Source organism: Chrysochloris asiatica, unplaced genomic scaffold (assembly GCF_000296735.1).
Source record: "Chrysochloris asiatica unplaced genomic scaffold, ChrAsi1.0 scaffold00072, whole genome shotgun sequence".
NCBI classification, from domain to species: Eukaryota; Metazoa; Chordata; class Mammalia; order Afrosoricida; family Chrysochloridae; genus Chrysochloris; species Chrysochloris asiatica.
Window position 1 is genome coordinate 8,312,558 of NW_006408590.1, and position 13,602 is coordinate 8,326,159.

The following is a 13,602-nucleotide window of genomic DNA, read 5'->3' on the forward strand; positions in this document are numbered from 1 at the left end:
CTTGTTTTAATTTTCTTCAGTTTTAGTCTGAACTTGCATATGAGCCCAGTGCCCGCAGTCTGCCCCTGGCCTTGTTTTGGCTGATGTTGAACTTTTCCAGAGTCTCTTCCCACAGATTTAGTCTATTAGATTCCTGTGTGCTCCGTTTGGTGAGGTCCACATGTACAGTCACCGTGTATGTTATCGAAAAATGTATTTGTAATGGTCTTGTATACTTGATAGCCAGTGTGGTTTCTGGCTTCTACAACCACACAGCTATATTTTACCACTACTGATCCTTCCTCTTTGTTTCCAACTTTCAAATTCCAATCACCAGTAATTACCAAGGCATCTTGATTGCATGTTTGATCGGTTTCAGACTGAAGTTGGTAGAATTCTTCAAATTTTATCATTACTTTAGTAGTTGTTATGTGCTGTGGAGTCGGTTCGGACTCATAGCGTTTCTCCCACGGAACAGCTAGTAGTTTCGAACTGTCGACCTTGAGGTTCGCAGCCCGATTTATAACCACTACACTACCAGAGCCCCTTATCACTTTAGTGGTTAGTGCATAAATTTGAATTAATAGCTTGGCGAGCCCTGGTGTGGCGCTATAGTATAAGCACTGGACTGGTAACCAAAAGGTCAGCAGTTCAGACCCAACAGTCATTCTTGGAAACCCTATGAGTCGGAATCCCCAACCTTGTAGGAGTATGGATATTGTCCTATCAGAAAGAATTGTCCTGCAAGAAAAACCTCCCAAGAGGCAGTCCTAGGACGCTGCCTGACAGGCAGGGAAAGATCATTAGACTCGTCTCACCGACGCGCTTACCGCAGCGAAAGCGTGCACTGGGATAGGCTCTGGTGGCTCCGCCCGCCCCGACGATCCCGCCCTGCCTCCTCCAGCGGGGCGACCCGGAAGCAGTTGTAAGGCGCCCGCGCAGTGCCCATTCTCTTTTCCGGTCGGCGTGGTCTGCGACTGGAGTGTCGGCGTCGCCCAGGCCTTCATTATGAGCGTTCCGGCCTTCATCGATATCAGTGAGGAGGATCAGGTGTGCTCCCAGGCCCGGGGCTCCGGAGACGCCGTAGAGTGGGTGGGCTGGGGCGACGTGGAGGTTGATTTCAGGGCTGCGTGAAGGCCGGCCACCGAGCATAGCCAGGCGGGACTCCACCCTGCAGAGCGGATAGGGGGACGAGATCTCCTGTTCCTTCCAACTCTCCACCCAAACCGAGTGCGAAAGTCGCGGCGCAGGGGGGCGCGCGTTCCTGACTTGGGGTCTCACTAGCCAGTTGGTCAGCGGTCCCATTGCGGGACTCCAGTCTCTCTGGGTGTAGATTTTTCCGGAGTCACTTCTGACTATTAGTACTTTCTAATTGATACGGATGGAAACTGCTTCCGTTCCCCTAACGCAGCCCCATCCGGAGTGAGAGGTGACGAATCTTTCGATGGCGGAAGCAGCGTTGGGAAAACTAGTTTTGCACTAAAGATCAAACATATTTCCCGATCACAACGTGAAGGTGACTTGTAGGCCCTTATTTTATATTTCTGCTTGTGCAAGGGCGAGATGAATTCGGTAACCGAAAACATAATGTCAGGCCTACTCTCTTATTTTGTGAGGTATACCCCTGGTGACCGTTTCTGGAAATCCCATTTACCATCCTGGTATTCTAAAGTTTGCTTTTGGTATGAAGGGCTGATGCTTCTCAGTTACACCATAACAAAAGTTTGATTTTAGTGGGCAGGCGTTGCACATTAAATATTTAAATTAGTTTTGTAGAACTGAAAGTTATGTTTTGTGAATTCCTAAGTTGATGGAGTCCTGGTGTGGCTGGCACTGTGGGTTAATGCGTCTGACTGCAGAGTCCGTTGATTTGCAAGGTCAGTGGTTAAGGCTCACCAGCTGCTCCTTGGAAACCCTGTACAGGGTCGCTATGGGTTGGAACCGACTCGATGGCACTTCACAACAGCAACAAGTTGAACGTTGGTGGTTAGAACCCACCCAACAGCGCCACAAAAGAAAGGCCTGGCGAACTCATTACTTAAAGATCAGTCAAAAAGAAAACCCTATGGATTGAATCTATTTGTAACAGGTGGGGTCACCATGAATTGGGAGCCAATTGGATGTCAACTAGAAACAATCGATTGGCTAGTTTCTCTTTGTATCTACAAAGCACAAATGTACTTTTTTCTTGATTGGACCATATGCTATGTTTCTGTCACAGATAAGGACTTTCTAGTGGTATTTTTGTGCTCTGATAATGATGGTGGTGGTTTTGGTGTTTTTTTGAAATCTTGTTTACAAGTCATAAATAAAAGTATGATGTTTTTGGCATATGAAAAGGCAGCACCATCAAATCTTCAGCATTCTGAAGTAGCCAAACGTTGGTGGAGTTAAAAATCTTAGTGAACTGAAGGATTTTACTTGGTATAGAAAATGTGTGTATTTTACTAATTTTTTGTGTTGATTATTATTCTTAAAAAACCATTGTGTTCATGTGTGGTTGCCATAAATACCAAGTCCTCAAAAGGACTTATATATAGCGATTGGGTACAAGTTTAATGCTTCTTTGCTGTCCAAATCTCATAGGATCATAGTTTTGTTTTTTTAACTATACAATACACATTAGGGACTTTTTCCTTTTTATAGTAGATCCAATTTTAAAATAGTCTATTCAAGGCAACTTTCACAGACAGCATTTTTATCAGTTAGCAAGAAGGTATTCTCTGTAACGTTTCCTGGTAGCTGTGCTAGTATGAGGAGACTTCAGAACGTTTGTAGACAGATGGAGTGAAGAGAGAATGGGATTTTCCCACAAACTTTTTGAAGCCCCTTCATATGTACAGTTGGGAGTGATGAAAAAAAACAAAATTGACTTTTTACCAAGTCAGATTTATTTCCCTTTCTGTACAGCCCACTGCCCATCCCCCAGTAAACCCTTGAACTGTCTAGAAAGGCAAGATAGAAGTGATGAGAGAACTCTGAAGGTGATCTACATGGCCCATAGTGTGTCTGTTGCAACAGATCTTTGTGGAAAAAAATACCCCTTCCCTCTAGTGGGCTTGTCATAAATTGTAGGTGAGGTGGGGAGAGCACTTTAACATAGCTTTCATGTAATTATTGTTACGTACTGTGGAGTTGGTTCCGACTAATAGCAACCCTGTACTGGGTTTCTGAGGCTGTAAATCTTTACAGGAGCAGAAAGCCTCATGTTTTTCCAGTGGCACAGTTGGTAGTTTCGAATTGCTGACCCTGAGGTTCGTAGCCCGATTCATAACCACTATGTTACCAAAGCTCCTTCATGTAATTATTACATACAGTTTTGGTTTTTTTTTTCTTTCCAGAATGGAACAGAATTGTTTGAGATCTTATAGTCAATTTTATAGATAAATAGAAATCTTATTTGATTCAACAGGCTGCTGAACTTCGAGCTTATCTGAAATCTAAAGGAGCTGAAATTTCAGAAGAAAACTCAGAAGGTGGACTCCATGTGGATTTAGCTCAGATTATTGAAGCCTGTGATGTGTGTCTGAAAGAAGATGATAAAGGTTCATTTAAAAATTCTTTTGAAGTATTTCTTTTTAAATATTAAGTATTTTTATTGTGAACTATGGCTTACGTTTGAGATTTTATATCTTTTGAGGTACAATGTTATATTTTCACTATTCTAGTATGTTTACTTCACTTTTGTCTTATTATTACGTTAAGCAATCATATTTTCAGAAGACATCTTTTTTTGTTCCAGTTTTGTTTTCTGATAGTGCTATAAGGAACTGAAGGGGGAGGGGAATCTCTTTTAATTTTGATAAGTTTTAGATTACTAGCCAGTGGAATCTAATTTCAAGTAATCTAAAAGCCATTTGATTATTTGGCTGGTTTCCTGTTTATTGAAGTAAACCAGGAAATTTGAAAAATTGGAAGTCCTAAAACCTGTTGTCAAGATTTGACTTTATGCTTAATGCATATGTTATAATATCTTAAAATACTCAAAGATTAGTGACCCAACCAGAAAGATTTTTCAGCTTTTATCTTCAGGTTATTTTCTATATGCATCTATAAAATTTTTCTCAATTGGGAAAGAATCATAGCCTAGTATTAAACCAGTAACTTCTAAATAATTGACTATCTCCCCAGCAAATATTAAACTGTATGTGGCAAGGCATGTCAGCCAACTTTGTTTTACTAGTTAGATATTCTAATGGAACCAAATCTTAGGTAGCAAGTCTGTTTTTCTTTAGTAAAATGTCCAAGTTGCTTTTTGAATGTTAATTATTTCATTTGGATTCATGAAATACTACGTTTGTACTGTCCTCTGTGGACATAAAGGTATCGCTGTTAACTGTATTATTGATGCATGTACAGATGTTGAAAGCGTGATGAACAGCGTGGTTTCCCTCCTCTTGATCCTGGAACCAGACAAGCAAGAAGCTCTGATTGAAAGCCTTTGTGAAAAACTAGTCAAATTTCGTGAAGGTGAACGCCCATCTCTCAGGCTTCAGTTGTAAGTTCAAGAGTCATTTTCATATCACTCCTTTAGCTGGTGAGCACTTAACCATTCGCACCACCAGGACTCCTGCATCACTAGTTTACCCATCCACTATCATTACATCCATTGTGACCCTATAGAAAAGTAGAATTGCCTATAGCATTTCCAAGGCTGTAAATCTTTATAGGAGGAGATTGCCTCATCTGTCTCCCACGAAACAAGTGGAGAGTTTGAACCCCCAGTTATCAGCCAATCACTTCAACCCCCAGGGCTCACTCACCACACATTGGGCTGCTAACCACAAGGTTAACAGTGTGAACTCACCAGATGCTCCTAGGAAGAAAGAGAAGACTTTCTGCTCCTATAAAGATTTAGCGCGTTGGAAACCCTACCTAGGGTCACTGTGAGTTGGATTTGACTCAGTGGCAGTAGGTGTCATATCCTGGAAGGTACAGTGATTAAAGTGCTCAGCTGCTAACTGAAAGGCAGTGGTTGAACTTACCAGCTTTTCCACAGGACAGAGATGCAGCTGTCTGCTTCTTTAAAGAGTTACAGCTTCAGAAACCTGCCGGGGCAGTTGTGCCTTACAGGGATGTTATATGTTGGAATCAACTTGATGGCAATGGGTTGGGTTGGGTTTTTAAACGTAAGACCAGTAATTCTAGAACTTGACTGTCAGCCATGGCTTTTATTAGTCATGTGACCTTGGGCAGGTCATTTGACCTCTTTGTGCTCTAGTTCCTTCACAGTAATTATTGTTGTTAAGTCTCGTTGAGTCAGTGTTTAGGAAACTTGTAAATCCTTGCAGCAGCAGAAAGCCTCACCTTTCTCCTGTGGAGCTGCTGGTGGGCTTCAACTGCCTGCCTTGTGGTTAGCAGCCCAGTGCTTATCTTACAGAACCACAGCTTTTCCTCTAATAGTAGTGTTAAGTGCTGTCAAGTTGATTCCAACTCATAGCGACCCTGTATAGGGTTTCCAAGGAGCAGCTGGTGAGCTTGAACTGCTGACCTTGCGGTTCAAACTGACCTTGCAGTCTAGGGTAATAACCCACAGCATCACACCAGGACTCCCTCACAGTAATAGGAAGTTAGTAATAGTACCTGCCTCAGGTTTGTTCTGAGGGTTAAGTGTTGTAGTAGGTATGAAGTGCAGAGACCGGTGTTTGGCATATAAGAAGTGCTGCATAAATAGTATTTATTGTTATTATTACACCATTACTAGAATTTTGTAAGTTTGAAAGCTTAAGACTTGCTTAAGAGCAAATAGCCTCAATCTTTAGGGTTGCTGATCTCAAACCTATTTTTTCTGTTTGTTTGTTCTCTAGGCTAAGCAATCTTTTCCATGGAATGGATAAGAATACTCCTGTGAGATATACAGTATACTGTAGCCTTATTAAAGTGGCAGCATCTTGTGGAGCCATCCAGTACATTCCAACCGAGCTGGATCAAGTGAGTTATTTTGTGGAATTATTTGCTGTCTAAGACTTGCAGTTTTATGTTATAACTGAAATAAGTAGTAAATATGTTTCAAGTGTTTTTTAAACTTTGAAAATATGCTCAACTGTGACTACATACCCTCCTTATTAATCCCACTGTAGGTTAGAAAATGGATTTCTGACTGGAAACTCACGACAGAGAAAAAGCACACCCTTTTAAGGCTACTTTATGAGGCACTTGTGGATTGTAAGAAAAGGTATTCATAATTAATGAACCAACTTGCAATTTAAACAGGCAGTACAAACTGGTAAGGTGAATAACTTTGCTCTAGTTTGTCATAAAGGTGCTATAAATTTATTTGTATAAATTTTACTTGCTAAGTTAAAGTTTAAAATAGTTTTCCTGTCTTTGCATTTTTTAAAGAGAAAAGGTTTTGTTTTAGAAATGGTAAAACTATTAATCCCAAAGCTGTTTAAAGTATTCCATGAAGTTATTTAACGGTGCTTTGCTGTCTGAATGCAGGGTAGTGCTATAGCTTTAGACAGCAGCAATGGTGGTAAGGGTCTACCAATCTAAATTAGCAGAAAGTGTCTTACACAAACAGTGTCCCTGAGAAGAAGCTTTGCAGTTATGGTTAGGTACCTTGGAGTTAGTTCCAACTCGTAACAATCCTATATACAACAGAACAAAACACTGCTTGAACCTGTACCATCCTCGTAATTGTTGCAGCTACTATATCAGTTTTCTCTTTGGGGGTCTTCCTCTCTTTCACTGACCCTCTACTTTGCCAAGCATGATATCCTTATCCTGATAATGTGTCCAAAGTACAGGAGACAAAGTCTTGCCATCCTTACTTATAAGGAATCTGGCTGTACTTTTCCCAAGACAGATTAGTTTGTTGACCATATTCAGTGTTTTTCTCCAACAACATAATTCAAAGGAATCAATTCTTGAACCTTCCTTATTCATTGTCCAGCTTTCAAATGCATAGGAGATGGTTGAAGAGACCATGATTTGGGTTAAGTGTTCCTTAGTCCTAAGAGTGTGTCATCTTTGCTCTTTACCAATTTAAAGAGGTCTTTTGCAGCAGAAGTACCTGATGATTTTAAAGGGGAAAAAAAAAGCCCATGAAAATCTTATGAATGGCAGTGGAACATTGTAAGATATTGTGCTAGAAAATGAGCTCAAGTGTGAAGTCACTCTAAATATGATTGAGGAGAGCCGCCACATCAAAGTAAGAGTTAACTTTGATGACCTTCATTTGCTAATGTAGCCTGACTGAAAATGAGAGCAGCTGCTAGCATCCATTAATAATCAGAATATGGAAAGTAAAAAACATGAATCTGTGAAAATTGGAAATTCTCAAAAATGAAATGGAATGATTGAAGAACAGTATCCTATCCAGGCATTATGCTACTTTGTTGTTGTTAAGTGCCATCGAGTCGATTCTGACCCATAGTGACCCTATATAGGGTTTCTGAGCAGCAGCTGATAAGTTTGAACTGCTGAGCTTGCAGTATATACCGACCTTGTGATCCAGTGCTTATCCTAAATTGCCATACCTGGCCTTTAATGCTAGACATTAATGAACTGAAATGGACTAGTATGGACCATTTTGAATCAGAAATGATTTGCCAGACCATTTGCCAGAAATGACAAATTTAAGAGAAAGGGGTTGCATTCATTGCCAAGAGGATTTCAAGGTCTGTCCTGAAGTAGAACATTGTCTGTGATAGATAACATTCAAAAGCCTACAAGGAGGAGCCTGGTGTGGCACTGCAGGATAATGCACTGAACTTCAAGGTCAGTTTGAACCATAGGTCGGCGTTTCCAACCCACCAGCCGCTCCTCTGAAACCCTGTACAGGGTTGCTTATGGGTCAGAACGGATTGGATGGCACTTAACAACAACAACAACAAAGAAGAACAGTTAATTTGACACTTACCAGTTATTGTTGTTAAGTGCCATTCAGTTAGTTCCAACTCATACCAGCCCTGTATAGGGTTTCCAAGGAGTAGCTGGTGGGTTTGAACTGCTGACCTTGTAGTTCACAGTCCAGTGTTGATCCTATAGCAACACACCAGGATCTTATAGCAACACCTAGCAATAGGCTATACTAAATGACTACATTTGTCAGTTTGGAATATTGTGGTGACTTGCGTGTTGCTGTGATTTTGGAAGCTATGCCATCGGTATTTTATATACTACCCGGGTTACCCATGCTGGACAGGTTTCAACTGAGCTTTCAGACTAGGAAGAAAGAAAGACTACTTCTGAATATTTAGTCACTGAAAACCTTATAAATAGCAGTGGAACACTGTCAGATAGCACCAGAATATTGTCAGATATAGTGCTGAAAAATGAGCCTCTCAGGTTGGAAGACACCCAGAATATGACTGGGAAAGAGCTGCCTCTTCAAAGTAGAGTTGACTGGGATAACGTGAATGGAGTAAAGCCTTCAGAACCTTCGATTCAAAATGAGGAAAAACGGCTGCAAACACCTATTAATAGATGGGACATGGAATGTATGAAGTACATTTGAAATTTGAAAGTTGTCAGGAAATTTGAAAGTTGTCAAATAGAAATGGAATGTATAAACATTGATATCTTAGCCACTTGTGAACTGAAATAGACTGGTATTGGCCATTTTAAATCTGACATTCACATTGTTTACAATGCCAAGAATGACAGAAGAGGAATGGTATTCATCAAAAAGAATATATCAAGGTCAGTCATGAAGTATAACACTGTCTGATAGGATGATGGCCGTATGCCTACAAGGAAGATCAGTTAATACCACCAGTATTCAAATTTATACACCAATCACTAAAGCCAGGGATGGTGGAATTGAAGGATTCTGCCAACGTATTCAGTTTGAAATGGGTCAACCATGCAATTAAGATGTATTGACAATTATTGGTGATAGGAATACAAAGGTTGGAAACAAAAAGGAAAGGTCAGTGGTTGGAAAATATGGCCTTGGTGATAGAAGCAGTGCTGGAGATCACATGATAGAATTTGTAAGGCAAATGGCTTCTTCAGTTGCAAATACATTTTGTAAATGACATAAAAAGATAACTATATGCATGGACCCCTCCAGATGGAATACAGAAATCAAATTGAATACATCTGTGGGAAGAAGCAGTAGAAAAGCACCATATTGCCAGCCAAAACATTGCTATGGGCAGACTGGAACTGACCATCAACTGCTCATATGCAAGTTCAGGCTGAAGCTGAAAAAAATTAAAACAAGTCCACAAGAGCCAAAATAGAACCTTCAGCATGTCCCACCTGAATTTAGAGATCATCTCAAGAACACATTTGATGCATTAAATACTAATGACCAAAGGCCAGAGAGTTGTTGGATGACATCAAGAACATCATCTGTGAAGAAAGCAAAAAGTCATCAAGAAGGCAAGAAAGAAAAGATGAAAATGGATATTAGAAGAGACTCTGAAACTTGCTCTCCAGCGTTGTTGTTGTTGTTGTTACTTAGTGCCATTGAGTCGGTTCAGACCCATAGCGATCCTGTATAGAGTTTCTGAGGAGCCTTGCAATTCAGACCAACGTTCAATCCAGCACATTAACCCACAGTGCCACATCAGGACTCCATGCTTAAAAGATATGAAAGAAATGAGGTAAAAAAAAGCAGAACAAAAAATTTCAAAGAGCAGCTCGTTTATACAAAGTCAAGTATTACAATGAAATGTGCAAAGATCTGACTGAAGTCAGAAACCAAAAAGGAAAAACACACTCAGCATTTCCCAAGCTGAGGAAACCGAGGAAAAAAATTCAAGCCATAACTTGCAATATTGAAAAATTCTGTGGGTAGAATATAGAATGATGCAGAAAGCATCAAATGAAGATAGAGGGAATACACAGTCACTGTACCAAAAAGAAATGGTTGATGTCCAACCATTTCACAAGGTAGCATATGATCCAGAACCAATGGCATTGAAAGAGCAAGTCTAGGTGCATTGAAGGCATTGGCAAAGAAGGCGCCAGGAATTGATGGAATACAAATTGGTATCTTTCCACAAACTAATAAGCACCTGAGGCATGCACTCATCTGTGCCAAGAAATTTGGAAGAAAACAACTTGGCCAGCTGACTAGAAGACATCCATATTTGTGCCTATCCCAAAGAGAGGTGATCCAATGGAATGCAGAAATCATTGGATAATATCATTAATATCACATGCAAGTAACATTTTACTAAAGATAATACAAAAACAGCTGCAGTTGTACAGTGACAGAGAACTTACAGAGGTCCAAGCAGAATTCAGACAAGGATGTGAAAGATGGACCTTGCCTGAAAGCAGAGAATATCAAAAAGATGTTCACCTTTGCTTTATTGACTAGGCATAGGTTTTCGATTGTGTGGATCATGACAAGCTAGGATAACATACAAAGAGTGTGTATTCCAGAGCACTTGATTTTGCTTGTGAAGAACCTGTACACAGACGAAGAGGCAGTTGTTAGAATAGAACAAGAGACCACTGAATGGTTTAAAATTAGGAACCTTGTGCTCCAGGGTTGTGTATTCTTTTACCATACTTCATTCAGTCTGTATGCTGAGCAAATAATCTGAGAAGTTGGATTATATGAAAAAGAATGTGGCATCAGGATAGGAGGAAGACTTGTTAACCACTTGCGATATGCAGATGATACAACCTTGCTTGCTGAAAGCAAAGAGGACTTGGATACTTACTTGGATGAAGATTAAAAACCACAGCTTTCAGTATGGGTTGCACCTAATTGTAAAAAAAACAAAAATCCTCACCACTGGACCAAATAAACAACATCTATAAGGAGCTCTGGTAGCGTAGTGGTTACGAATTGGGCTGCGAACCTTAAGGTCAGCGGTTCGAAACTACCAGCTGCACCGCGGGAGAAAGATGAGGCTTTCTACTCCCGTAAAGATTTACACCCTCGGAAACCCTATACAGGGTCGCTATGGGTCGGAACCGACTCGATGGCACATAACAACAACAACAACAATAAGTACCTTGGACTGACAAAAGAACAAATCAATCTGTGTTGGGAGAAGTCTTGCCAGAATGTACCCTGGAGGCTAGGATGGCCAGACTTCATCTCTCATACTTTGGAAATACTGTCAGAAGGGACCAGTCCCTGGAGAAAGATATGTTTGGTAAAATGGAGGGTAGAAGAAAAAAAGGAAGCCTCTACTTCCACCCCCAGTAAGCTGGATTGGCACAGTGGCAGTAGCAAGGGGCTCAAGTGTAGCAAAATTGAGGTTAGCCCAGAACCAGGCAGTGGTTAGTTCTGTTCTGTATAGGTTCACTATGAATTAGTACCAACTTGATGGCACCAAGCAACAACAACATATTCAGTGAGACTCTTTGTGACTTCAGCAAGATATTTTGGGTATCTTAAGTCCTGGTGTGGCACTCAGGGTTAATGTGCTGGACTGCAAGGTTGGTTTAAATCCCAAGGTCAGTGGTTCAAGCTCAGCAGCTGCTCCTCAGAAACCCTATACAGGGTTGCTATGAGTTGGAACCAACTCGACGACACTTAACAACAACAATGAACATAGTAATTTAGAACAAAAAAAAGATTCATTTTGGTCATATTGAAATGATGCACCTGTAATAAGCAGTGGGATATATAAATCAGAAACTCAGAAGAGAAGCCTGGTTAGCAACATGGATTTTCACTTGCTGTCGAGGAACAGTTGGTGAGCTTGAACCGCTGACCTTGTGGTTCAAACCAACTTTGCAGTCCATCACATTAACCCACAGTGCCACGCCAGAACTCGTGGGCTTGGTGTATGTGATGCTAATAATGTAGCCATTTTTTTAATAGTGCATTGGTCAAAGAAACTCTGCTTTTATGAGTATCCCTGTTTCTTTACCTTTCTCTGTCCTTTTCCCTTTTACCCCATGCTTCCTCTCCCCACCCATAAGCTTTCTGTGTGTGTGTGTGTATGGTGGTGGTGTGCCGTGGAGTTGGTTCAACTCATAGCAACCCTGCATAGGTTTCCGAGGCTGTAAATCTTTATGGGAGTAGAAAGCCTCGTCTTTCTCCTGTGGAACTGCTAGTAGTTTCAAACTACTGAGCTTGAGCTTAGCAGCCCAATTCATAACTACTATGCTACTAGAGCTTCATATACATATGTATATATATAAGTCAATTCAGGCCCATAGCGACCCTATGTAGGGTTTCCAAGGAGTAGCTTGTGAGTTTGAACTGCTGTCCTTCCAGTGCAAATGGCTTTACAGTCTGGCACATTAACCCACAGCGCCACACCAGGACTCCTTGTGTGTGTGTGTATGTATGTGTGTTTATGCATAAAATCAACATCATCCCCCACTTCTCTTTTCATACCCTATATAGACTGAGCCATGTTCCTTCCCTAGTCTGTACTGCTGATACCTGCTTTGTTTGTCCTTTAACCTAAGAATCATTTTTATGTTTTTAAGTGGTTATTAAAAAAAAGAATACTATTTCATGACCTGTGAACATTATGAAATTAAAATATTGGCATCCATGAAATTTTATTGGAACACAGCCACACATTGATGTATTGTTTAAGGCTTCTTGCCCCATTAGTTGAAAATTTGTAGCAGAGACCATATATGGCCTGCAAAGCCTATAATGTTTATTCTATTTACACAAAATTTGCTTGCTTTTTATATTCAGCTTGGTTTCTCTGTCTAAAATATTCTTCCTAGATTTAGATTAGATGCTTCCCTAATAGAATAAATTCTATTGATTGACCTGACCCATTTAAAGACATTGTTGCTATGTATATTGGAGTTTTAAATGCTGTTTTTAATCATAGCATTTAACACTGTTAAAATTGAGGTCTCAGGATCTGAGCCAAAGGAAGCCTCTCGCTGTTGTATTCCCAGTGGTGCATACTATGCGCTGAGTGAATGAATGCTATCCATCTCCAAGGACTGGTAGACATATTATTTAAACTTTTACGTTTTTACCAGTCTGCTGATACAAATTTTAAGATTCCATCCCCCAAATAGTAGACAGTGCAACACCATTTCTCTTCAATTTATTGTTTTAAGCATAGTAAACCATGTAGTTGTAAGATACAAAATGGCTAATACACAAAATTTGCTTGCTTTCTATATTCAGCTTGGTTTCTCTGTCTAAAATATTCTTCCTAGATTTAGATTAGATGCTTCCCTAATAGAATAAATTCTATTGATTGCCCTGACCGATTTAAAGACATTGTTGCTATGTATATTGGAGTTTTAAATGCTTTTTTTAATGCCTAAGATATTGATATTTATGAGTTCCATTTCATTTTGACAAATTGAAAAGGAATGGTGTTGCATTCATTGTCAAAAAGAACATATCCAGATCAGTCATGAGGTACAAACCTGTCTGTGATAGGATAATACCCATGCGCCTGCAGGGAAGTCCAGTTAATACCACTGTTATTCAGATTTATGCACCAATCACTAAAGCCAGTGAGGATGAAATGGAAGAATTCTACCAACTTCTTCAATCTGAAATTGACCAAACATGCAATCAAGATGTATCGATCATTACTGGTGATTGGAATGCAAAGGTTGGAAGCAAAGAGGAGAAGGATCAGTAGTTGGAAAATATGGCCTTTGTGGTAGAAACGATGCTGGAGATTGCATGATAAAATTCTGCAAAACCCATGATTTGTTCATTTCAAATACCTTCTTTAGACAGCATAAGAGACGACTATACACATG

The 13,602-nt window shown here is 40.2% G+C and overlaps 1 protein-coding gene across 1 annotated transcript in view; it reads left to right on the forward strand.

The window, feature by feature from the left end:
* Positions 1-898: 898 nt before the first annotated feature.
* The window catches only part of EIF3M (eukaryotic translation initiation factor 3, subunit M), a 25,382-nt gene continuing 12,678 nt past the window's right edge, over positions 899-13,602 (forward strand). The window contains exons 1-5 of the mRNA XM_006864868.1: positions 899-1,029; positions 3,392-3,524; positions 4,339-4,477; positions 5,787-5,910; positions 6,060-6,154. Coding sequence (XP_006864930.1) covers positions 988-1,029; positions 3,392-3,524; positions 4,339-4,477; positions 5,787-5,910; positions 6,060-6,154 — 533 coding nt within the window. The 5' untranslated portion in view covers positions 899-987. The remainder of the gene's footprint in view (positions 1,030-3,391; positions 3,525-4,338; positions 4,478-5,786; positions 5,911-6,059; positions 6,155-13,602) is intronic.